The 26,348-nt window shown below is 38.4% G+C and overlaps 1 protein-coding gene across 6 annotated transcripts in view; it reads right to left on the reverse strand.

Annotated features, from left to right (window-relative positions):
• Positions 1 to 497: 497 nt before the first annotated feature.
• Positions 498 to 26,348, reverse strand: part of LOC308184719 (ras GTPase-activating protein 1) — a 104,617-nt gene continuing 78,766 nt past the window's right edge. For 4 of the 6 annotated variants that reach the window (XM_080572086.1, XM_080572087.1, XM_080572089.1 and 1 more), the window contains 6 exons: positions 16,590 to 16,676; positions 13,254 to 13,321; positions 7,381 to 7,469; positions 5,598 to 5,675; positions 4,219 to 4,353; positions 498 to 1,350 (listed from right to left, as the gene is read on the reverse strand). In XM_080572086.1, the coding sequence (XP_080428212.1) occupies positions 1,267 to 1,350; positions 4,219 to 4,353; positions 5,598 to 5,675; positions 7,381 to 7,469; positions 13,254 to 13,321; positions 16,590 to 16,676 (541 nt within the window). In that variant the 3' untranslated portion in view covers positions 498 to 1,266. Of the gene's footprint in view, positions 1,351 to 4,218; positions 4,354 to 5,597; positions 5,676 to 7,380; positions 7,470 to 13,253; positions 13,322 to 16,589; positions 16,677 to 26,348 lie in introns of those variants that run through there. The other 2 variants (XR_013942887.1, XR_013942888.1) reach the window with 1 other exon arrangement.

Consider the following 26,348-nt stretch of genomic DNA (forward strand, 5'->3'; position numbering starts at 1 on the left):
GGTCTCTATCAGGGAGTGTAGTGATAGGACAAGGGGGAACAGCTTTAAACTAAAAGAGGGGAGATTTAGATTAAACATTAGGAAGAAATTCTTCACTCAGAGGGTAGTGAGGCACTGGAACAGGTTTCCCAGTGATGTTGTGGATGCCCCATCCCTGAAGGTGTTCAAGGCCAGGTTAGTTGGGGCTTTGGGTGACCTGGTCTATTGGAAGGTATCCCTGCACACGGCAGGAGGGTTGGAATTAGATGATCTTTAAGGTCCCTTCCAACCCAAACTATTCTAAGATTCTATGATTCTCAATTACTGACTTATAATGTGACACTGTATGAACATTTCAAAGTATTATTTAGGTAGACACTATAAAAATTTCCACAGCAGCCAAGGTTAGCTAATTTCCACAAAGAGTCTATCTGCAGCTTGATTATGTAAAAACTTATATTTCATGTTTAAAAATAAGATTTGTGGTAAGCTTACATTACACAGAAGACTGACCTACATTTATTTTATAAAATGTTTTAATGGATGCATGCACATCTGATACAATAGTAAATTTATTGAATTAAAATTATTTACTGTTGTAAACATTTTACAAAAGCATTGTGATTTATCTGGATGGATATAGTCCTTAATGTAAGAATTTAGACTGAATCAGTGGCACATTAAAGAATAAAGCTGAAAAGACCCATTCTGCATATTGTCTTTTAACAAGATTCCAGCAAGAGAAACAGCATGGTATAAAAAGTGTACAACAACAATTGTTCTTACTATAACCATCAAAGTCTACAAACTGTAAATACAAGTTCAAGTGGTTGAAACGGTCAAAGCCATAATAATTGTAACCAGTCAGAAATTACAGTAAGAAATGTTATCCCATTATATGTAGCTGTCAAAACAATGCATTTCTTTCCTTGTCAGTTGATAATTCTTTTCCAACAAGACAGAAAAGCTTTGGCAATTAGAGGTGCTGAAAGTAATTTTTCAAGTTCAAGACAGTCACAGCATTTTCTTTGCAGAAGGTAAACTGTACACCAAGGCTCAGAGGTTATAAGAACTGGTTCCAAGAGGAAAAGTTCAACTGTTCCGCACAGCTTAAAAAGCTGCTGGTACAATCATTCACTAACAGGATCTTTGTTTTCTCTTTGCATAGTTCACACATCACTGGTAATGTGACAGGGTGTGCTGTTTTTGGCAAGAGCAAAAAAACAAAAGTGATACTGGTGTGAGTTGCCATGTTAGACATGCTGGATCCATGCAGAATTCAGGTTGCTACCTGATGTTATTAGACACTGAATACTGATTTTGTTTTTGTTGAAGCAGTTCTGTAATAGCCAACAACTTCTTAAGAACATGCTGTAGAAAAAAAGAGTACAACCCTACATTAGCAACTAGAGAAAAACAAACACCTTGCTTGAGAACCATCAACATTAGCCTACCAGACTTGTAATTAGATAGTTTAAAATATATATCAACACACACACACCAAAACCACCACAGCTCCAGTTCCCTTGTTATTAAGACATTACTTCAAAAGGCAACTGTAAAACAGCAATATGAAATTTATCAGCACCCATGGAGACCCATTAAATCTTGCCAACTTAACCTGAACGTTAACCAACTTAACCTCACTGACAGGAGGAAAAGGAAAGAAAAAAATAAATCAAGAGTTTTCTTTATGGAAACCCACAAGAAGAAATTAGTCCTCTGAAGTAGAAATAAGTATTGAGGAAACAGTATCACATCTGTAATCATTAAGTACTTCAGATACAGGCCTTGTAAAAGAAATATCCCTTATCTTTAAGTGACACGTATGTAGTATTGAAAGCTTCTATTATCCTGCATGCCAGTCTAGCCATTGTTTTTGACTTGCCAAGACTACTAGTAGCTGTGAATGAATTATGAACTTGAATATGATGATTTTTTTCCCTAATGCCACCAAAGAGGTAAATTGTAGTAGTTATTAAACAGGATTAGATTTGAACTGCTGTAATGAAACATTATTTCATTTTTAATTCCTTGAGCTTTTTTCTGCCAAAGATGATTAAATACAAATGTATTTTCACATTTTACAAAATCATATAAAAGTTTGAAGTAACCCCCTTGTTTAAAAACAAAACAAAACCCAAAAAACATTACTACTGAAATTTGAGTAATGACATTCATCTGCTGCCTGGAGAAAGAAATATAGATTTATCATCTACCTGGGTTTAAATTAAGGCCTTCAAAGTGTCAGGGTATAGGAAGCCCAGTCTTTAAACCCCAAGAATAAGAAATCTGATTACAAGAAGGCATTTTGAAACAGTGAAATTACAAACTATTCCCAAAACTTCACCTCTTTGAAAGAGTCATTAAAGAAAAACTTTAAGCTGATACTAATTTAAGGAAGACCATCTCTAAACAAAAAGTGCAACTGCCCCTGCTCCCAAATCATTAGCATTAAAAAGGGTAGACTACTTATCTCTTTCACAACACAGTATAATAGCCAAGCATACCAAAAAATATTACTGTGTAATATAATAATTTACAGTTGTACTGGGTCTAGCTGGGGAGTTAACTTTCCCTGCAGCAGCCCATACAGTGCTGTGCTCTGCACTTGTAGCTAGAACAGCACTGGTATCACACCAGTGTTGTGTCTGCTGCTGAGCAGTGCTGGCACAGCATCAGGACTCTCTCTAACCCTCCTAGGGGGTGGACAAAAAGTGAGAAAGCAACATCACCAGGGCAGCTGACCTAAACCAACCAAAGGGATATTCCATACCATATGATGTCACACTCAGCAATAAAAGGTGGAAAAAGGAAGAAGAGGGGAGGGGTGGGCTCTCGTTGTGAAAACATCTGTCCTCCCGAACACCGGCTACGTGCGTTGAGTCCCTGCTTGAAGGACGTGGTCAAGGATCGCTCATTTGTGGGAAGTAGAGAGTAATTTCTTTCCTCTGCACTTCCACACAGCCTTTACTTGTTTTATTTTTTTCTTTCCCTTTCCCCCTCCCTTTTCCCCTTTCCCTTATTTCCCTTTAGTTAAATTGTTTAATTAGTAATAATCTTTCCGTAATAATTATTTTTCCCTTTAATTAAATTATCCTTATCTCAACCCGTGAGTTGTTCTTTCCTTTACTTCTTCCCCTTGTCTTCTGCGGAGGGGGAGTGAAAGAGTGGTTGTGGTGGAGTTCAGCTGCCTAGCACGGTAAAACCACCACAATAGTACATTTGCTTAATAGTTGGAACAGAAGAGTCATTTATAGCGCTTGCTAGAGAAGTTGGCCCTGTTTGTTTACAAATGTAATAAATCAGGAAGCAGAAGTGAATTAGTGATAGACACCTAAGGTGTCTAAAAGTAAATTTAGTTCTCGATTAAAAAAAAGGTCCTAAAAAACTAGTGACCCAGAGAGCCTGTCAGGAGACAGTAATTTCTTGGGTTTAGGCTTCCTCTAAAAAGTAAAAGCTTCTTCTGGAAACTAAAAAGCACCCCTGTAAAACATTTTGGTTTTATTGCATAAATACTTAGTCCATAGTTTTGAGCTTCTTTACTATTGTGGTTTAACCAGGCAGTCAGCTAAGCACCAAATAGCTGTTTGCTCACTCCCCCACAGTGGGATGAGGGAGAGAATGGGAAAAAGGTAAAACTCATTGGGTGAGATAAAGACAGTTTAATAGGAGAGAAAAGGAAGGGAAAATAATATTAATTATGATAAAAGAATATACAAAACAAGTGATGCACAATGCAGTTGCTCACCACCTGCCAACCAATGCCCAGCCAGTCCCTGAGCAGGGGCAGCCTTCATGGCCAACTCTCCCAGTTTTATTGTTCATCATGACATGACATGGTATAGAATATCCCTTTGGCCAGTTTGGGTCAGCTGTCCTGGTTCTGTCCCCTCCCAGCTTCTTGTGCACCCCCAGCTTCCTTGCTGGCAGGGCGGTATGAGAAGCTGAAAAGTCCTTGACTTAGTGTAAGCATTGCTCTGCAACAACTAAAACATGGTTGTGTTATCAACATTCTCATCCTAAATCCAAAACATAGCACCGTAACAGCTATTAGGATGAAAATTAACTCTATCCCAGCCAAAACCAGCCATTTACCTTTACAGCTACCTACCTCCTTGTGAAAAGTACATATTACAACTTTTATCACTCACACTACTGACCAGAAATATTACAAAAGAATCGTGATATTAAGCAATAACTCAAGACTCATGATTTTTGTTAACCATTGTAGTTTACCTGCATTACACCTCGCTCATTACTGAGTGTCCGAAGTTCATCTGAATGTGCCACACACATCTCATGCAAGGCTGCCAGATAACGTGATAAATCAGTTCTAGAGTGTTCTGTAGTGTCTGGAAGCTCAGGAACATTCTTTAACAAAAATTATGAGAGCAGACTTAGAATGGTGAGTACCCAGGCATACTGGAAATTACTGTTCTACAGTTGTTTCAATACTGCGAACAAGTACTGTAATGTTTTTCTTCACAATTAAGTTTTCTTGCTCATTTTATATAATACAAATTATATATTTCCTTCTCTCCACAAGCATATATTTAACAAAGACATTTTAATTATGGTTACACATTTCACGTGGAGTGATTAATAAATAAACAGCAATTCCTATTCCTAGTAGGAGGGTTCTACTAAAAGGTCTGATGTTGCTATGCTGCCTCTAAGCTGACCAGAAAGATACTGAGAACAGAGATTCATATTACAACAGTAGATTAATCAGTTATTTTAAAAATGAAGTTTTCAGAGTCCTTGTATTGAATCTGTCATTTAAAGAAAAAACAGTATATCATAATATATGTAAGAAGTTGCCATTTAACCAGAAAAAGGTGACATACGGCAATTGATCTAATTGACACGCTTCAAACACTCATTCTTATAGATTATCAAAAAATTCTGCTGTGTCTTCTAGGCCACTTAATGGATCAATTCAGGAAGCTAGGCACATTTCTTTCATCTTAATTTTTAAAACAAATTCTCAATTTAAACGCATACATATATATACACACACACATATATAGACATATGCACAAACATGAGCTCCGTAGTCTTATTATAGCTACCATATACAAAACAGTAACAGTTTTGAAGTGAACTGCAATTATTTTCTTTTAAAATACAAGATCTAGAATACATGCAGAGACACATTCGGTAATGTATAACTACAACTGAACATAATACTTTTTTTTAAAAAAAAACATCTTTTTTTAGATGTCTGGTCAAAACCATAAAACAAATTCTTACATGTAATTTGTTATAAAATATAAAAGAAGGGTAGTTAAAATATAAAAGAAGGGTAGTTTTGGCCAAAAGCCCTAATCTTCAGGGAAAAGCTCAAATAGATCTCATATATACAGCAATGCTAAATGATTCCAACCCCCCAAGACATTTGATGGTTTTAATTCTGTGTGACAGGCCAAGAGCAATCCGCAGTTCCTAAACATGGATAAGAAGTTTTTCAGTAGCAAGCATTCAAAATTGTGTGGAAGATGATGCATTTGAGCTAGTTAAGAACTGTAAAGAATTTTCATTTATGATGTTGCTATGCAAATTCCAATAGCTTCCAATAGATTAAAAAGATTTAAAAAAAAAAAAAAAGAACTTACCCCAAGTTCATCTAAGAACATGATCATACGGTGTTTGTTACTCTTGATGAATGGATTTACCCCCTCCATATATGGCTCCTAGTAATTTTTAAAAGTATTTATTAGAACAAATCAATATCAATTTAGTCATATCTAAAGTGAATGCATTGTCATCAGAGATGTGACACTACAAAACACAAATGTGTCATCTGGAGTAATTTTATTTTTTCAAGTGAATTTATAATGACTGGTGTACCAAATGTCAAAATACTACACACTTTTTTTTTTTTTTTGTATTCCAGATGTATTCTGAAATTGTTTATATAGGCACAGTGACACAAATATTTCAGAAATTTAAAATTTCAAGATGGACATTTCTCCAATACATAGCTTCAATAAAAAAAACAAAAACAAACAACAACTTTCAGAGGTAACATCTGGAAATAAGTGCCCTCCTTCTTGTTCTTCCATTAATGCTTACATTCCAACTTGCGAGTGTCAAACAAGCAGCTTTATAATGGCAGCCTGAACTCACTATCTTTCATTATGCTTACGTCAACAAATGTATTGTTCAACCAAGCTGAGGCTTGGGAACCAGAACAGACCAGTTACTGCTGGCATTCTTTTAGTGATGCAATAGAGACTTTATTAAAAGCTGAGGCTTTTTGGTGTAACTTGTAAAACTGATTTACAAATTTATGTCATGCAATATGAAGATGAGTACAAATAAAAGTGGTGTTTCAAAATGCTGTACCAATAGAAAAATGCCACTCTAAGGAATAAGTAGAGCAAAAGTGTGTGTGTGTGTGGGGGGGTGCAGATGGACAGGTTGACAGTTATTCATTTGTTTCAGAATTAAATACTCTATATCCAGCTGGATGTTTCTTCCTGATTGGTCTTAGTTTGAAAGAGAATTATTACATGATCTCAATTTGAAAGTGAATTATTACATATATTCTATAAAATACATTCTATATCCATTTTCTTTTAAGGTTCTGTACAGAGGCATACCAATATTACTGAAAGATGTCTCCCCTTTTTGACATCAAATAATCAGTGGAAATGCAAAAAAGTCTGCTATCATCTACTTAAGGCAGATGATACACCTTTCTTGAACAGATTCCTTCTAATCACAGATTTCTGCTTTAGCATTTCTCAGTTGTCTTTTTGATATGGATATTCCTAAAGAAAATTTACCCATTTTACCATTACATAGCTGTTTTCTTTGCAGAGGGATGGCTGCCTGCCTCTCCTCTCCTACTTTTCCAACTCCAACACCAAAAATACTAGGGTATGGCTGCTACCATTTTAGTCACTGACAGACAAAACAGTCCACTACTTCCATTGTTGTCTTTGGAACAAATGTCTGAGTTTATCCATTCTCATAGAAAGAAAATATGGTTGCATTACACTCTATAACACCTACTAGTATGGTCATTGGTTCATCAATTATTTTAACAGACTATTTCTGTTGTTCATACTACCAGATTCAAAATCCTCATGGTATGCACCAAACCGTTCACACCAATTTCTAGATGATTCATTCTCAAAATGATTGATTCCTCTTCCCAATGCAGACAGACTTTATGCTACTGCTCTAGTTTAAATTAGCTCCCTGTTGAGCTCCAACTGAAGAGGATTGGATGAACTGCAGGAACAAGGTCTCCTTGCTGATGAAGACACCCAGGTCACACATTAGGCTTTGTACAACCAAACAGCAATAGATTTTTGCCTGTATTAAACAGGAACATTGAAATGTATTGACAGTGCAGTTCTAGGCTGTTCTGTATAGAATTATATTCACCTTAGCTCCAAACTCAACCAGATTTGCTAAATTTTGCACAGACTTGGCGACCAGTGTCAACGTTCTTGCAGCAGTAGGGGAAGGAGAATCTGACAGAAATAGAAAGCAGAGAGTTACTGGCCATTTAATTTAAAACTACCAGCAGTCACATGAAAGTTAATCTCTTCTCCAATTTGTTTTTATCATGGAATTAAATAATTTGAATGTTGTCATGGTCAAGTAAAACTTGTTTTTTTAGTAATTATGTCCACAAAAATTAATATGCATATCTGACTTTCTGTACTAGTTGCTTACAGAACAAAGTAAGAAAGTGTTCCTCAGAAGCCTTAGGTTAACAGAAGTTCTATGAATTAAGTGGAAAGTCTTTTCACAAAAAAAAAAAATAAAGCAACTCTGTTAAAAGGAGGATTATTTGTTCTTAGGATATAATAAAATAATTGATTTTACCCTTTTCCTTATTTATCCATACACACATAAGTGGGTCCTGCATTGTTATGCAAATTATACGGGAAATTACTAGTACAGGGAAAATAGACTAAAGATTGCATGCGGTCCTGGTTTGTATTTGCATGAAAGCATAGTTATTTACTGTACAAATCAAATGCAAGAATATCCTGCTACTATTGCTTCTGGTTTTAAACTAAGATTAGTGTTAAGTGTAGGTTCGGTTTTTTGTTGTTGTTTTTATAAACAGTTATAGTCAAATTTGGCTTTCTGCTTACTGGCCATTTAAGTGTTCCAAAACTAACACAATTATTATATAAACTCTAAATTTTGCAGTACTTCATAAGAATACTATATACTGTTCATTGTCTGTCCGCATCTTTTGATGCTCTCTGTCTTACTGCTCCCTACCCTACTCAGCACTGCAATTAAGTTCAAACTTTTTAGGCCTAGCTGGAGCTTAGACTGAGGCACTAATGCAACTACTCTCAGCTGTTCATAGCATCCAGTGCTAGACATCCCTTCGAAGAAGCAATTCTGGAAAACATTACTAGCCTTAGAATTGGGAACTTCAAGATGAAGATAATTGATCTAAAGAAGAGTATTCTTTTTTAAAAATCAAGTTTGAAACAAAGGAATTAACTTTTTCAATATTTTTGAGAACAGCAGTTCAGATGATAGAACAGGCACGTTGCTACTGAAACTGAACTCTATCTATACATGCAGATTTCAGAATATATATTTTTTTCCTTATTACAGGAAAAAGTATGTTAGAAGCTTTGCCCCAAAAAGAAAGAGCCCCCTTTTTTTTTGAACAGCTCTAACAACCCTACATAGAGTCTGTAAGTTTACCTTAGCGATAGCTGAGAATATTAGCTGGACTTCTGAACAGGACTAACAATTTACAGACAAGCTTTAAAGGGATAACACAAATTATTGGATAACAACTCCATTTACAGCTTAAGACATAGTGGTCTCAATGTAGTCCCCAAGTTCAAAAATACATAACTCACAAATCTGAAGATGATAAAAAATACTAAAGAAAGGATCACCATGTACCAGGCAATGGTTCTTAAATGCTTTTGTCAAAGCCTGTATGAAAATCATTACAAGGTGAAAGAAACTTTTGGACTGACAGGCCTCATTCAGTATAGAGAGAGGACAGAAAATGTTACATGGTCTAAAAAACTATCTATAAAGGGGGAAAAGGAAAAGTATTCTCCCAAAAAGTGTTTCTGACACAAGTGATTTCTGATTTCTTCCTATTTCCAAATCAGCATTTTACTGGTAAAATTTAGAAAGTGTTATGGAGAGAAGGAGAAAAAACAATGGCTATTGCAAACCAAATGCTCTCTAGGTTGGTATGATCTTTGCCAAATAAAGGGAGAAATCATAGAATAGAGTCAAAGAATGTCCTGAGTTGGAAGGGACCCACAAGGATCATTAAGTCCAACTCCTGGCTCCACACAGGAACAACCCCAAAATCAAACTATATGTTTGAGAGCACTATATAAATGATTCTTGAACTCCGACAGGCTCGGTGCCATGGTCATTTCCCTGGGGAACCTATTCCAGTGCCCAACCACCCTCCCAGTGAAGAACTTTTTCCTAATGGGTTGATGAAAGCATGGGTTTATGAAAGGTAGGTCCTGCTTGACGAACCTGATCTCCTTCTATGACCAAGTGACGCGCTTGGTGGCTGAGGGGAAGGCTGTGGATGTGATCTACCTTGACTACAGTAAGGCTTTTGACACCGTTTCCCACAACATTCTCCTCAAGAAACTGGCTGCTCGTGGCTTGGACTGGCGTACGCTTTGTTGGGTTAGAAACTGGCTGGATGGCCGGGCCCAAAGAGTTGTGGTGAATGGAGCCAAATCCAGTTGGAGGCCGGTCACTAGTGGAGTCCCCCAGGGCTCAATGCTGGGGCCAGTCCTCTTTAATATCTTTATCGATGACCTGGATGAGGGGATCGAGTGCACCCTCAGTAAGTTTGCAGATGACACCAAGTTAGGTGCGTGTGTCCATCTGCTCGAGGGAAGCAAGGCTCTGCAGGAGGATCTGGATAGGCTGGACCGATGGGCTGAGGTCAACTTCATGAAGTTCAACAAGGCCAAGTGCCGGGTCCTGCATCTGGGGCGTAACAACCCCAAGCAGCGCTACAGGCTGGGAGATGAGTGGCTGGAAAGCTGCCTGGCAGAGAAGGACCTGGGAGTATTGGTTGATAGGCAGCTGAATATGAGCCAGCAGTGTGCCCAGGTGGCCAAGAAGGCTAACAGCATCCTGGCTTGCATAAGAAGCAGTGTGGCCAGCAGGTCTAAGGAGGTGATTGTCCCCCTGTACTCGGCTCTGGTGAGGCCGCACCTCGAGTACTGTGTTCAGTTTTGGGCCCCTTGCTACAGGAAGGACATGGACGTGCTCGAGAGAGTCCAGAGAAGGGCAACGAAGCTGGTGAGGGGTCTGGAGAACAAGTCTTACGAGGAGCGGCTGAGGGAGCTGGGGTTGTTCAGCCTGGAGAAAAGGAGGCTCAGGGGAGACCTCATCGCTCTCTAGAGGTACCTTAAAGGGGGCTGTAGAGAGGTGGGGGTTGGTCTATTCTCCCATGTGCCTGGTGACAGGACGAGGGGGAATGGGCTAAAGTTGCGCCAGGGGAGTTTTAGGTTGGATATTAGGAAGAACTTCTTTACTGAAAGGGTTGTTAGGCATTGGAATGAGCTGCCCAGGGAAGTGGTTGAGTCACCATCCCTGGAGGTCTTTAAAAGACGTTTAGATGTTGAACTTAGTGATATGGTTTAGTGTAGGACTTGTCAGTGTTAGGGCTGAGGTTGGACTCGATGATCTTGGAGGTCTCTTCCAACCTAGACGATTCTGTGATTCTGTGATTCTGTAATATCCAACCTGAACCTCCCCTGTCACAGCTTCATGCCATTCCCTTGGGTCCTATCACTGGTCACCAGAGAGAAGAGATCAGTGCCTCCCCCTCCGCTTCCCCTCGTGAGGAAGTTGTAGACCGTGATGAGGTCACCCCTCAGTCTCTTCTCTAAGCTTAACAAACCAAAGGACTTCAGCTACTCCTTATACGTCTTACCCTCTAGACCCTTCACCATCTTTGTTACCTTCCTTTGGACACACTCTAATAGTTTTATACAGTTATTACACTGTGGTGCCCAAAACTGTACGTAGTAATCAAGGTGAGGCTGCACCAGCACAGAGTAGAGTGGGACAATCACTTCCCTTGACTGGTTAGCTATACTGTGCTTAACGCACCCCAGGATATGGTTGGCCCTTTTGGCTGCCAGGGCACACTCTTCAACTTATATTCATATTCTCATATTCAACTTGCTGTCAACTAGAACCCCCAGATCACCCACTGGAGATGAAAGGTTCTCCAGCCTCTCGTCCCCCAGTCTTTATATATATCCAGGGTTGCCCCATCCCAGGTCCAGAATCCAGCACTTGCTCTTGTTAAATTCCACGTGGTTGGTGATTGCCCAACCATCAAATTTGTCAAGATCTCTCTGCAAGTCCTCTCTACCCTCAAGGGAGTCAACAGCTCCTCCTAATTTAGTGCCATCTGCATACTTAGTATGCAAAAGAAAAAATCATAGAATCATAGACTCATAGAATATCCCGAGTTGGAAGGGACCCTTAAGGATCATTGAGTCCAACTCTTGGCATCACACAGGTCTACCAAAAAATTCAGACCATGTGACTAAGTGCACAGTCCAATCTCTTCTTAAATTCAGACAGGCTTGGTGCAGTGACTACGTCCCTGGGGAGCCTGTTCCAGTGTGCGACCACCCTCTCAGTGAAGAACCTCGTCCTGATGTCTAGCCTAAACTTCCCCTGCCTCAGCTTGACTCCATTCCCTCGGGTCCTATCACTGGTGACTAAAGAGAATAGATCGATGCCTTCCCCTCCACTCCCCCTCGTGAGGAAGATGTAGACCGCGATGAGGCCTCCCCTCAGCCTCCTCTTCTCCAGGCTGAACAGGCCAAGTGACCTCAGCCGCTCCTCATACATCTTCCCCCCTAGGCCCTTCACCATCTTTGTAGCCCTTCTCTGGACACTCTCCAACAGTTTAATGTCCTTTTTGTACTGTGGTGCCCAGAACTGCACACAGTACTCGAGGTGAGGCCGCACCAGCGCAAAGTAGAGCGGGACAATCACTTCCCTTGACCGACTAGCAAAAAAAAAGGGTATGGATGAAGTATAACATATGCAAACTTTTTAAAACTACAGAACTCAGATATCCCAATATTTTAGTACTATGGTTTTCCCACCAGTAGTTTTAATGCCTTTCCTTTCTTCCTCTCACACAAGGAATACAGCAAAACTTAAAAACCTGAAATCCCTTCAACACAGCATTATGTCTAGAATAACAATAACACACACAGTAGTTGTTGCATCTGTAAGACTTCAACTACATTTAAGTTAAAAACCCCAGAGATATTTCTAGGTGCTTAAGCGAACTGCCATGGAAGAATCCGTGTCCTGACCCTTAAAGCTTCACAGCAGCCCCATGCCAACTATGTCAGACATGGTTCTCTGATGCATGTGAACACCCAAATCACACCTAAGAACTGTTTAGGAGAATGCTATCCAGTATTGGCCAGAATCCTGCCACAGACCAGTATAGCAATTTCACAACGCTGTTCTAGCAAAGGAATAGTCCCTGTCACTGTTTTATTTACTGATATAGACACTACAAAGAAAGCATCAAAAAAACAGGTAACGCTTTCTGTATGCAACACTTTAACATTTGGTTTAATGGTTCTTATTGGCTTGCCTAAGTATGGCCTTTGACAAACAAGATTACTATCGTAAGTCCGCACAACACACCCTTCTTATATACTATTATACCTCTCATATTTAAGATTCCTTACTTGAGACTGACTGTACTTAATGACTCAAAGTAGAGACTTCTCCAACTTCTAGAAGTTATTTAAGCAAAAATGTCAGACAAATTACTCAAGCATATTTTTTTAGGTTCATAAATGTATTCCAGGCTCTGCAGACCTTTTCAACTTTATAGATCTTGTTGATTTAAGAGATGTGTTTGTGGCTTTTTGCTGTTGTTTTGATCGTGTCGTATTGTGTGTCATCCCCCCCTCGTCCCCCCCCCCCCCGAATATATTACAAACTGCTAAAGTAAGAGTTCAATATTATATCTTTTAAATATCAACAGTTTTTTGGGGAGACGGGGGGACTGGACATGACTTTAAAACAAGACCTTGGGAATAAACACTGTCTAACCTTTGAGAGTAAAAACCATGTGCTGGGTCCCTTAGTGAGAAAGTCAGTAAATTAATATGGATAACATAGCTTTGGACACAGTGTTCAAAAGAATTCATATTTTGTTAAATTAGGCACTAAAGTAAGTTCATGCCTATTACTACATAAAGCATGGATTTAATCTGAAGCATAGTCACCTGAGATGATATTAAACATCCTTGGGTTCAGTATAGCAGGACAAATCAGTCGGAGAAAAACAAAGCCACTGAAATGGGAAGAAAATTGTAGTTTGTTCAATAATGAAGTTAAAAAATTAATGTAAAAGTATGTAGTCTTTAAGCATTTAAGTCAATGTGGAAACCTTTTTGAGACAGGTGACAAACAACCAGCCTGCACCCTCATGAAAATGTTTGTTAATTATGAATGTCTTGTTATGATTTCAACTTTTATAAAAAAATGAAATAAAAACAGGCATATTGATTTCCCAATTAAGGTGAACTTCTGAAATCACTTGGGAAAAGCTTAACTGTAAAGCCATACTGATGTCCGTGGTGTAAGACTGCACTGGCTTTAAGAAGGAGGAAAACTTGGTCTCCTACCTCCCAAAAGTGTTCCACTGTCTACAAGTAATTGAACCTGTAGCCACTTGCTCCCCCAAGCCAATGTAAGGAAAGCAAGAGTGCAGTCAGAACAGAACCTCTTTTTTTGGCAGCAACATAGCCTTATTTCAGCTTAAACTGAGCCATATACTGATAACAGTACATTATTATCCTAGATCAGCTACTTTCTGGAAAAGCTGGAGAAAAGCACTCAGTTTGCAGAACTAGAAACTTAACAGAAACCCAAAATAGCCTTTAGTTTAGCATGAGAAAAATCTAACTTCCTGTTGACAGCTGATAAAGTAAAAAATATCCATCTGAGGTTAACTGTGATTCTAGAAGATTGCTATAAAATGAAGTGACATATAGACCAACTAAAGCTATTTAACTCATCTCTTGTTTTGTTCAGGGTACACTACCAACAGACTGCTTTTTCACTACAGCAATACTAAAGCCTGACCACTTAAAAAAAAAAAAGGGAAGAGGACCTTGCAATATCTTGCTTATTGATAAGTACACAGTGATGGCATTGTCCACAATTACTCAGAAGTGATATGTACCGGTAAGGTTAACACACCTTCTGTCTGTCCAAGACATATAGTGTTATAGAAGTTTCCTATTTCTCCAAGAACCATGGATTACAGGATGACAAAAAAGTCCTGGCTCAGTGTGAAACAAAAATATTTTCTATGGAATGTACTTGAAGCTATGAGGAAGTAAATAATTTTGAAGTCGTAGAACATGCACCAATTTCTTTTTTAGATGGCCTGAAGTTGAAGACAACCCAGTACAAGAGGGACATAGAATTACTGGAGCGAGTCCAGAGGAGGGCTACTAAGATGATTGGAGGGCTACTAAGATGATGACTGGAGCACCTGTCGTACGAGGACAGGCTGAAAGAACCGGGCCTGTTTAGCCTGGAAAAGGGAAGACTGAGGGGAGACCTCATTAATGTGTATCAGTATCTGAGGGGAGGGTGTTGAGAGGATGGAGCTGGTCTCTTCAGTTGTGCCCAGCGAGCGGACAAGAGGGCAAGGGCGCAAACTGAAGTACAGCAGGATATTCCGGATGAATATGAGAGGGCACTTCTTTACTGTGAGGGTGACAGAGCACTGGAACAGGTTGCCCAGAGAGGTTGTGGAGTCTCCTTCTCTGGAGAAATTCAAAACCTGCCTGGATGCCATCCTGTGCAATGTGCTCTAGGTGATCCTGATCGGCAGAGGGGGTTGGACTAGATCATCTTCAGAGGTCCCTTCCAACCTTGGCCATTCTGTGATTCTGTAAACTGGGGTATGAACCTAAGATGGACCTTGCAGATGCAGAAGATTTGGTGCTTCTTATACCTGTCAAACTAAATTAAGAATGAGTCGATACCTACACATGGGCTTTTAAAATCAGACAGAAATGGCAGCACTTTTTGAATGATATAGAAGGGAAGCTACCCAGACACTTTAAAAATGCCCACCTGTCTCTGAATACATAATCTTTATTGGACCAAAACCAGTACAATAAAAGATAATATTCTTCACTGGAAGCTGCAAGAAACTGTACTCTAGAGACAAGTCACAAGTATCCACTTATGAAGGCTAAGGTGATGTGAAAGGGAGCCAGTATTTATAGCATCCAGCAGAGACCCCAGGAAAATTCTTAATGACAGATGTATCCACTTAAGGCACATGGCAGTCTCTGGAGTTAGGGAAGAACAGAGAGACATGGTATTTGCTTTTAAGTTCTACACCCTTGGAATAGGCTAGTCCCAACACCTCTGATAAGAGCAGCCTCAATTTGAAGGCAATCCCCCTCCCCCCTCCATGGGATGCTGAATGACATAAGTCAGTGATAAACAAGAGCCAATGACAAATCATCTGAAAGACTGTTCAGTAAGAGATTAATCTCAGCAAATCATTATCAGTGACAGATGCTAGTCTACTATCAAGCTAGGCTTGGAAAAAAAAAAGGTAAAGCAAACGTAGAAGAGATGCATCTCTGATACCCTTACACCTCTAGTATCATTTAGAAAGACAGTGCCAAGACCTCATCTTTGTCAAAGATTTTTGACCTGCACTGGCTGGCAACTGACCAGTGTTAAAGGAAGAACTAATTATTCAATTGGTTTATGAACACAGACTGGAGTTTTTGTACTCATTGCCAGTTCAGAGAAGGCAGGTTGAGTAGCCTGCAACATGTTTACACAAGTTCTAGAATATTTAAACATGACTGGGCTGGAGCAGAGAAATGGAACAAAACTTAGGCACCATAGAATTACATATTTGCAGAAATGAACACTGTTGATTCTGAGTGATCAGCACTGGGAATCTTCACTGATTCAGAGAGCTATATATATTACAATGCAGATAGTATCTCAGTGAAATCTAATGACAGTCCAATCATCTTTCTGAGAAGATATTAGTTTCTTTATGTTGGGTCTGCATTTTAAAGGATATTCATCTTAATGTGTAAGATGCACTAAACAGGAGTTCCTGGAAAAGGCATGATTCTCCCAGATGGCATATAACAGGAACATCATCTTCAGAGGCCACTGCTCTCTAGAGGTACCACGAAGGTTAATTATCACTTTGAGATAAGTTTTTCTCTTTCCCAACATGAAAAAGGAAATCAATATTTTAGATTAGTTTGTAAAATCATAAAATGCAAAAGTAAGTTCTAAGTTAAAGCTATTAAGTAAAGCTATACTGAACTCTATACTATACTTCTAGCAAAGGTTCTAACAGCATAACTAAATCTAGCAAGCTCTCAAACCTTAATTGGGATATCATGACCCAGCACCATCATGATCTTAAATAATGTTGTAACCCATGTAAGTGCTATAAAGAATTGGCACTGAAAGAAAAATATATAAACACACTGAAGTGTGAAAATAATGAGACGTTAAAAGATTAGTTTCAACTTAGAACAAAATGACAAGTAACGTACCTAACAACTCTTGTTCTCATTGTGGTATTAGTTGGCCACTTGTTTTGAACAGACTTCTGCAAACATCCATAAATATACCTCAATGTCCTGTAAAAATAATAGCCAGTTACTCACTCCATTAAAAAACTTCGCAATTAAAAAAGCTGTTCAGAAGCTGTATCTAGTCCAACCTCCTGCTTAATGCAGAATTATTATCAATGATAGATTTATTATTCAGACTGTTGTGGTTTAACCCAGCAAGCAGCTAAGCACCACACAGCCGTTCACACCCCCACACACTTCCCACTGGGATGGGGGAGAGAATCAGGAGAGAAAAAAAAGTAAACACTTGTGGGTTGAGATAAAGACAGTTTAATAGGACAGAAAAGGAAGAGAAATAATAATAATGATTATGATAATAATTACAATAATAGTGTAGAAAGCAAGTGATGCACAATGCAATTGCTTACCACCTGCTGACCGATACCCATCCCATCCCTGAGCAGTGGTGTCCCCCCCGGCCAGCCACCCCATGTTAATTGTTCAGCATGATGTCACATGGTATGGAATATCCCTTTGGCCAGTTTGGGTCAGCTGTCCTGGTTCTCTCCCCTCCCAAAGTCTTGTGCACCCCCAGCCTCCTTGCTGGCAGGGCAGTATGAGGAGCTGAAAAGTCCGTGACTCTGTGTAAGCACTGCTTTGCAACAACTAAAACTTCAGCGTGTTACCAGCATTATTATCATCCTAAATCCAATTCACAGCACTATACCAGCTATTAGGACTAAAATTAACTCCATCCTAGCCAAAACCAGGACACAGACATAAGCTTTACATTAATTTAACATCTGCTATGACAGTCCATATACAAATGGCAGAGTCCTTGACTAATACACAATTCTATTTGTGCAAGTCGGATTCTGATTATTCATATGTGGATTAAAATGTTTTATAATAATTTTGTTGCTTTTTTTGGCTTTGTTTTTGTTTTCCCACTTTTTAACTGAATGAATAACAATTTGTTTCCGTAAATACATTTTAAGTGTTTAAAGGTAGTTAAGCAACAGTTTTCCCCTTTAAAAAAATACAACTTTTAATGCTTAATCTTTTCTTCACCAACACAAAAGAAACGTCTGTGCTGCTCTAAAATTCTGTGGTGGGTTGATCCTAGCCAGCAGCTAATTACTTGCTCACTCCCTCTGTGCAGGATGGGGGAGAGAATAAGAAAGGCAAATGGGAGAAAAATTCATAGGTCAAGATAAAACCAGTTTAAAAGGTGAAGCAAAAGCCGTACATGCAAGCAAAGAAAAATAAGGAATTCATTCACTAGTTCCACTCCGCAGGCAGATTTCCACCTACATCCTAGAAAGCAGGCTCTCAGCAAACAAAAAGTTACTTGGGAAGACAAATGGGAAACTTCGTTCCCCTCCTCTGGTACTGTGCTAACAGATCCACGTCCTTCTTGATCAGCTGACTTAGTAAGGTCAAACTTGGCTTGGCTTTTATCTGTTCTAACTTGATATTTACATTTCCAGATTTTAGCTTTCTATATGAATGTGTTTCTGCTTTCTCCTATTGTTTTCTGTTAGAATGTTACTCATTTAGGACATGAGTGCAAATAAGGTTAGTGAGAGACTGCACAACTTCTTGTATAAATCACTGTTTTAATTTAGCTCTGCACCATTCTTGTTGCTTCAGAGTTTATCCTTAATTACTCATTCCCAAAAGTTTTGATAGAAGACAGCCAGAAGCTCAATAACCTTTAAAGACTTATGTAAATTTTATATAAATCACTGTGAAAGGTGATGCTTTCTATTTAATGTTAAATAAATACAGATCTTACTTTGTAAACATTGGTCTGTATTTTATAAGAAAAATAAGGTTTATTCTGGTATAATCATTCCACAAGAAATAGTCATATTACATTTCTGGCAAAGGTATTGTATTAAATTATATCGGTTTGTTAAAACGCGAGAGAACAATAATAAAAGATTGGTAGTGTTCAATAATATTTTTGGTTGCAGCTTCATAGTGTTTAATTGTTTCACAGTTGATTCCTGAGCTTTAAACAAACAAACAGACAAAAAAAACCTGCTGATTTCTCCCTTATTTACCAGCATCAAGAACAAGTGCTTAATAATACGGTGGATGGAAAAGAAATCTACAATACAATTCGTCGCAAAACAAAGGATGCTTTTTATAAAAATATTGTCAAAAAAGGTTATCTTCTAAAAAAAAGTGAGTTCTGTTGCTTCTATAAAATGTTTCTCTTAAAAAAAAAAAGCAGATTTGGATGCATGTTTTGTGTAGCACTGGTACCTAGTGGAGGCAAAACTGAAGTGAGCAAAAGGTTATAGAAAGCCTTTAAAAGGTATGAAAGGTTCTTTTTCCTTAAATTCATCAATAGAAATACATAATACATAAAATGACACGTAATATAAAGTTGATTGGCAGTTCTTGCTGAAAAAAAAACAAAGAGCAGCACAAAAACTAAGTGCCTTTCATCAAAGGTAATATTCAAACTCATTAAATGAAGTACGCTTTTATAAAATGTATTCATACATAGTATGCAATTCCTTTAAATTTAAGCTGATGGCATGAGTTAGAGAGCTAGATTAATGTAAATCAGTGCGTTCATTGGAGACCAGAGCTGGTTTAATTTTGTTATTCCAAGCTAGGTAATATGTGTAATTTAAAATGTGTATTCTGGGTAGTTCTGTATAGACAGAACTTAGTAGTAGTAGTTCTGTATAGACAGAACTATTAAAGTTCTGTCTAACACTGACACAGTCAACGTAATGTACAGTAATTGGATTAAAAGCTGCCTGACTCATCCCAATATATCCTTGAAGAATTGCCATTGAATAAGGTTTTGGAGTTCCAAGGAAGCTAGTACCTTACCAAGTATCATGGTTTTAGTTTATTTTTGTTTCCGCTAAAGCTGATTTTAACGATCAGCAATAAAACAAACATTTTAAAAATAAACATAAATAAAAAATAATAATAATGTTTCTAGAAATGACGAAGACCATAACTAAAACAATAAGTTCCAGATAATGGTCTGGATAGCAAGCAAAAGTGAGAAAGAAGGCAAGCACTTAGATATAGTCAAATATAAAAGATGCATTCAAAGGAAATAAAAACTAGATCCTCTGAATAAAGCAAGGAAAGCACCTCTTCTCTTGAGAGTGTTAATTCTGAGATAAGATGTAGAGGGCTGTGGTAGAGTTGAGGAATTAGCTGAGAATAAACTTTTAAAAATAAATAAATAAAATTTTAGCTAAAAGGGATACTGAGATACTTTAAATGTGCAAGCAGGAATACTGAATAGGTATGGAGAGAGACACGTACCTGCATATAGAACAAAAACTTAATAAAATCACTCTTCCATCTAGTAGAGTATGACTAGATGTTAAAGTAGGTTTTCCAAAACTGTGAGTACTAGTGCTTGTTTATGAAGGTATGTGGTAGATCTATGATGATCAAGTTGAAAATTAATGCTGAATGCTTTTCTAAAAAGTACTGTGTCTTATGTTTTTACGTTTTTCTCTGAAACGTGGAACTGGCCAAATTCTTGGATATAGGTGTGTTTGGGTTCAGTTTTGGTTCTGATTCAACTATGTGTATATTATGTTCCTATTTCTGTTCTGTAGTGATACGGTTTTAAGATATCGTGATGCAATTTGTTATGCTGATGAGTTGGTAAGAGTTTAGGAATAATTTTCTCATGTCAGGAGAAATCTGTTTCTTAATTTAAAACAGCTTTATTAATTTGGATTGTTTACAGCATCACACATTATTTGCGAACTGCATAGACAGTCTTCTCATTGATATGAATGGAGTTGTGTGGGCAGCTCGTGCACTTGCTTAATCCTGTTGAGATTAATGAAAATGTTCAGAGAACCATCTACACTTGTACCTGAACATGTGAAGAGGGTCTGTTTTTAGCTAGATGTTGCAAAAAAATTTAATATGCATACTGATATTATTGCTTAAGCATGGTTAACTGTATGTTGTTTTTCTGTTTGTATTTTGACAAAAACCTTACTGCCCTCTTTTCTCTTCATTTACAAAATTTATATTTTCTTTAAAACAATATTGTAACTTCCTACTTGCTTTTCTACAGGTAAGGGGAAGAGATGGAAAAACTTGTACTTTATATTGGAGGGAAATGATGCCCATCTTATTTATTTTGAAAGTGAAAAACGAGCCACAAAACCTAAAGGTTTAATAGACCTTAGTGTGTGTTCTATCTATGGAGTACATGACAGTTTATTTGGCAGGTACGACACTGATTTTTTAATGCTTGCACATGCAGCAGGGCAGTTAACTGCTAGTTTGAGGCATGTACGGTACATGGACAATATGTCAGTAATGAACAAGGTGTTTTTTGTGTTTTGGGTTTTTTTTTTTCTGATTGTGAAATGTAAGCATTGTGACTGTTGGTTTATATTGTGTTTTATTCCGTAGTTGGTATAGATTGCAAGAGTGTATGTAGACAGATTTAACTGATTAATGGTAACTTGTTAAGCCATGGCAACTTGACTGCTAGCAACTGTTCATAAACAAATTCTAGTAAGAAATTTTAGATCTTAGTCTTAAGATTGTCTTGTGTGTAATAATGATTTGGGCTCTTGCATTGTCATTTTTCAATATTGCGTATTAATTGTTCCCCATTTTGTATTACAGGCATTAAAAAGATTATGAAGCAACTCTATTGAGGGTTTTAATCCTATTGAACCCAAAATTGACAAGATCAAGGATTTTGTCAATTCCAAAAGATCTGCATTCTTTTGTTGATAGGTATTAGAAAGCTGAATTGGGGGGTTGAAACTACTCTATGTTCAATGCTCCTTACAGTCAAACAGCAGAAATGTATTAGTTCAATGTGAACTTTGATTTGGCAGATATCAAGAAATGGAGGCATTTGTCAATACTACAAAGATTAATAAACCTTATGGGTTTTGTTCCTTTATTAAGGCCAAACTGTTTTCAGATAGTAGTTCAGCACTTCAGTGAAGAGCATTACATCTTTTACTTTGCAGGAGAAACTCCAGAACAAACACAGGTGAGAGTTTTTGTTGATAAATATAATTTTTAAAGCAAATTTTAAATTTAAATTTAAAAGCAAATTTTTTTTTGTCTTGTAATGTTTAATATTACCCTTGTCTTGTAATGTTTAATATTACCCTTCTGTAATAGAAAGCATGCGTACCACAGATGGTGGCTATGTCTACATTAACAAATATTACCATGCAATAGTAGCAGATCTGTAAGGGAAATTGTTGGTGCTGAGAATGTAGCTTTAGGGATTTTACTTCGGACAAGTTTTAGTCTGGTCTCATGTACTGAACTCTCATTAGTTTCCCTAAAATATTTCTGGAGAATATCTTTTGGAGTAGTTCAGTCCAAAAAAAAATTGTTTGCTCTCCAAGAATCTTCTATGTTATGAACCAAAGCATGGTAAGTGGGGAGTTTTCCTTCAAGAGTGCTTCTTGATGTGAACAAAAATGCAGGTATGTCCAGCGATCAAAATTTGTTGAGCATTTTACAGTTATTTGTCCTGACCATAAATTGGTGGTTGTTTATATTCTTGGGCACTGATTCTGCATGAAAAGTAAGATTTATTTATTTTTAAATTAGTATCATTTAGTTATTAGCTCTCTAGCAATTAATGTTTGCAGATTAAAAATTGTAGGAGTGGAGCCTAATTCTCTAAAAGTCACCCACCAACAGAAGAATGTATGTAAGATGTGATAATGTTCTTAATCATTAAGTTGTTTTGGTATTCCATGGCTCTGAAATATACCTGTGTTAGAAGTTAACCTTTGCATTTGATTTTATTTAAGAACGTACAGTAGGCAGAATACTCTGTCCTGTTTTCTGAACGTTCAGTATAATCTGCTTTTGGGTTAGACTTGCTTAACATTTAAGCTGTTCACTGCATTTATACAGAATACTGGGATTTCATTTATAAAATTATTCTTGTTAAGGCAAGTCAAATGTTTTACAGATGCTTGTGATTTCAGAAGTTTCAGTTGTCTGTACCTTGTAAAATTTCATGGAAGAATAATTTTGTTGGTATATTAAGGAAAACTTGCTAGTTTTCATATAATGTGGTAAATATCAAAGCAGCTGTCCAATGGATTGCATGATGTCTTTGATGTTCGTACAAAACATTAGTGAATGTAATGTGAAGTGTAGCCTCATATACTAGTGTCACTGTACATGCCATGGTGCATTACTCATACTAGTGTAAACTTTGGAATTTAAGGGGATAAGTTTTCTTCTTAGGAGGGGGAATAAAGAGGAGTGTATATATATAGGAAATATTTATATTAATTTGGAGTATTTAGGAGGTTCTGTGGGTCTTCAATTGCTTTTCCTTATTTGGATAAGGAAACAAGCTACAAAAAAAATGCGTAGTTGAGAGTTCTTCCTTTTGTGGAAGGTTTTGAAAGCTAAAACTTCACTCACAAAGTGATTTACCTGAGAATAGCTCCAATACAGAATGTACCCGTATTTTTAAAATGTGGAAGGTAATGTAAAGGATAAGACTGAAAATGTCTTTTTTTTTTTTTCTTTAATGACATTATTAAATTGTACTTTGAGTAGGCAGCAGATCTTTGAACTACTGCACCTTTATGAATGTTACTCAAAGCCTAAATTTTGTGCTTTAGAAAAACTTACAAAATTTGGGAGTGGGGGATGAAAACATGAGAATGAGGCTATAGCATATCTTCTACCTTACAAAATATCCACTCTGCTCTCTGCATTTGTGAGCAGAGAGAATGGGGGTGTAGGTTATAATTTTCACTGTTTCTCTGTTAATGCTGCTTTGTTTTTTGTTTGAAGCATATGCAGTAAAATATGACTGTGATACAGAAATGGACGAGAGAATGATCAGAACAGTTTGACTTGTCAACTGTTATTTTCTCAGAAGCACCCAAGTCTTGCTTCATTTTATACACTGTTTTTAATTTAATGTAATATCACTAATTTTGAAAATTGGTAAAGGTCACACTGTATATCCATTAGTAATGCTTGATATTCCTAAAAGAGAATCAGTTTTGTAAATACTTTCTTTAGTTTTGCTGAGTAAAGACGAATTTTGCTTTAATATTCAAATTTTCATAATTTGAACTGCATACAAGTTGGTTTTTTTCAATCTAAAGAAAACTTCAGATACTTCAATGTATTTTTATTTTTTAGACATGTCTGTTCTAGTGCAGGAAGGTGAGTCTGACTTCTTGTTACACTGTTCTGTGCCTTTCTCTCTTAGGACTGGATGAAGGCTCTGCAGATATTTTGCAGTTTAAGAAAAAACAGTCCAGGGAAATCCAATAAACGTCTACGTCAGGTGAAGCTATATAAATAATGGGGGGGGGGGAGATTGTCTCCTTGTTGTAAAATGATGCTGATCTCAGAACTTTACTTTCAACAGTAGCAAATCCTGCATGTACTTTCTTTCTTGGAGTTATGCAGTACCTTTGTTAAACCCACCGGAGTGAATTCCTCTTTGTTAACATAGAATGGCTTGGGTTGGAAGGGACCTTAAAGATCATCTAGTTCCAACCCCCCTGCCACAGGCAGGGATGCCACCCACTAGATCAGATTGCCCAGGGACTCATCCAACCTGGTCTTGAACACCTCCAAGGATGGGGCATCCACTACTTCTCTGGGCAACGTGAAGTGAAGGATTTCCTCCTAACCTCTAATCTAAATCTCCCTTCTTTTAGTTTAAAGCCATTCCCCCCTTGTCTTGTCATTGTCTGCATGAGCAAAAAGTTGTTTTCCATCTTTTTTTATGAGCCCCCTTTAGGTACTGAAAAGCTGCAATAAGGTCACCCCAGAGCCTTCTCTTCTTCAGGCTGAACAGCCCCAGCTCTCTCAGCCTTTCTTCATAGGAGAGGCGCACCAGCCCAGTGGCGTGCTATCAACACAGATCTAAAACACAGCACCATATCAGCTGCTTTGAAGATAATTAACTCCATCCCAGCCAGAGCCAGCACAATCTCCACCACTTATTCCATACATCTGCATCATGCTCAGGTCCCACACTATCCACAATACATCCTCATTAATTACCACCCCCTTCCTGTCCTTTGACATATACACAGATATCATTCCCTTTGTCTGTGGGCGGCCTCATTGAAGTGTTTATAAAAAGGACATTGAGTTCATTTAGTCTGTGACTTTGGCTCCATCTGTTATGGTGGTCACTCAGGACAGGAGAGGCAACGTGTTGTGTCGAGTTATTGGGCACCAAAGCCAGCTCAGGTTGGGTTGCTGCTGCACTTGCCTGGCTTCTTCCAAGGCTCATCCTTCATTAGTTTGGGTGGTTCCTGTTACAGTACTTCCTATAACATACAACTCAAATCATGGATTACAGCAGTTTAAATGTATATCCATTACAATCTCCACCCCTTGTCCCTTTGGACTATGCTACAGAGTTTAACACTGCAATGAACTCCGTCCCTTGCCCTTGCTCCAGCATGGATCCTCTGTGGGCTACGGTCCCTTTTGGGGGTCTACCTGCTCTGGCATGGGCTTATGCACAGGCCACAGTCCCTTCACAGGTGTACCCGCTCTAGCGTGGATTTATCCAGTTACTTTGACTCCAGTTCATACCGGAGTTCTAACATGTATGGTACAGGTGCACTCGACTTTGTTCAGGTCTTGATAGTCCACTGTTAGCCTCCACTCTCCATCCGACCTTCACGCTGGACATACGGGACTACTAAAGGGTGAGCGAGTCTTGCTGAGCACTCCTGGGCTCCCCAGTCAATGAATCAGCTCATGGATGGGAACCAGGCAATCTCGGTGCATTATTGCCACTGATTCACTGTCATAGTAACAATTGGCACCTGCTGTTCTTTGACATGCAGCAACCTCACAACAGAAGAGTTTGGAAAAGGTAGACAGCTGTACAGCTGGGTAGAGCTCTTCTCTGTACCCAGGGCAACCACACCAAAAGCCTGCCAGTACCCTTCTGGGTCCCTGAATTACCCTCAGTAACCTCTCTCCCGAGTTATCCTATCCTATAGGAAGGATGCACAGGGTCTCCAGGCCAGTCACAGAGGAGTGCTTTTGCCACTCATTCCCAGCTAGGCTCACTTTGGCCTCCAATACAGTTAGCTGCTGGGATTCCCCTGTCACTCCAGAAATATAGATGGGTTCTGCCCCTTTATAGCTTGATGGCATTACGGTACACTGTGCACCAGTGTCCACTAGAGCCTTATACTCCTGTGGGTCTGATGTGTGAGGCCATTGAATCCGCACAGACTAATAAACCTGGTTGTCCCTTTCCTCCAGCTGGCTGGAGGCAGGGCGCCTCTAATCCTGGTCACTGCATTTGAATTCATTACTTGCTTCTTGTAAATGTGAATCGAATGTCCCTCTACTATAACCAGGAGTAAACTCAACCCATCTACTCTGTCTGGAGAACTGCCCAGTAGAAACTGGAACAGTAATTATCCTGGAAGAACACCCTTTTGTGATTGTTTTTCCTTGCAACTCACATACCCGTGCTTCTAGTGTCAAGGTAGATTTATCATCCCACTTCCTCTCCTCATTTCCTCCCCGTGGTCACACATAAAACCACAGGGTGGCACGTGGTGTGCACCCACGATACCCTTTCCCTTGAGCAAAAAAGGCTGATTCCTAATAGCTGAGATACTGGCCGGTATGAATAGGGAGGAAGGCATTCTCTTTGAGTTGCTGGACTTCTTTGGACAGTTTCTCTACAGCTGAGATACAGGCCCATAGGGAGGAAGAAAGATT

This window comes from Anser brachyrhynchus (assembly GCF_964034855.1).
Source record: "Anser brachyrhynchus genome assembly, chromosome: W".
NCBI classification, from domain to species: Eukaryota; Metazoa; Chordata; class Aves; order Anseriformes; family Anatidae; genus Anser; species Anser brachyrhynchus.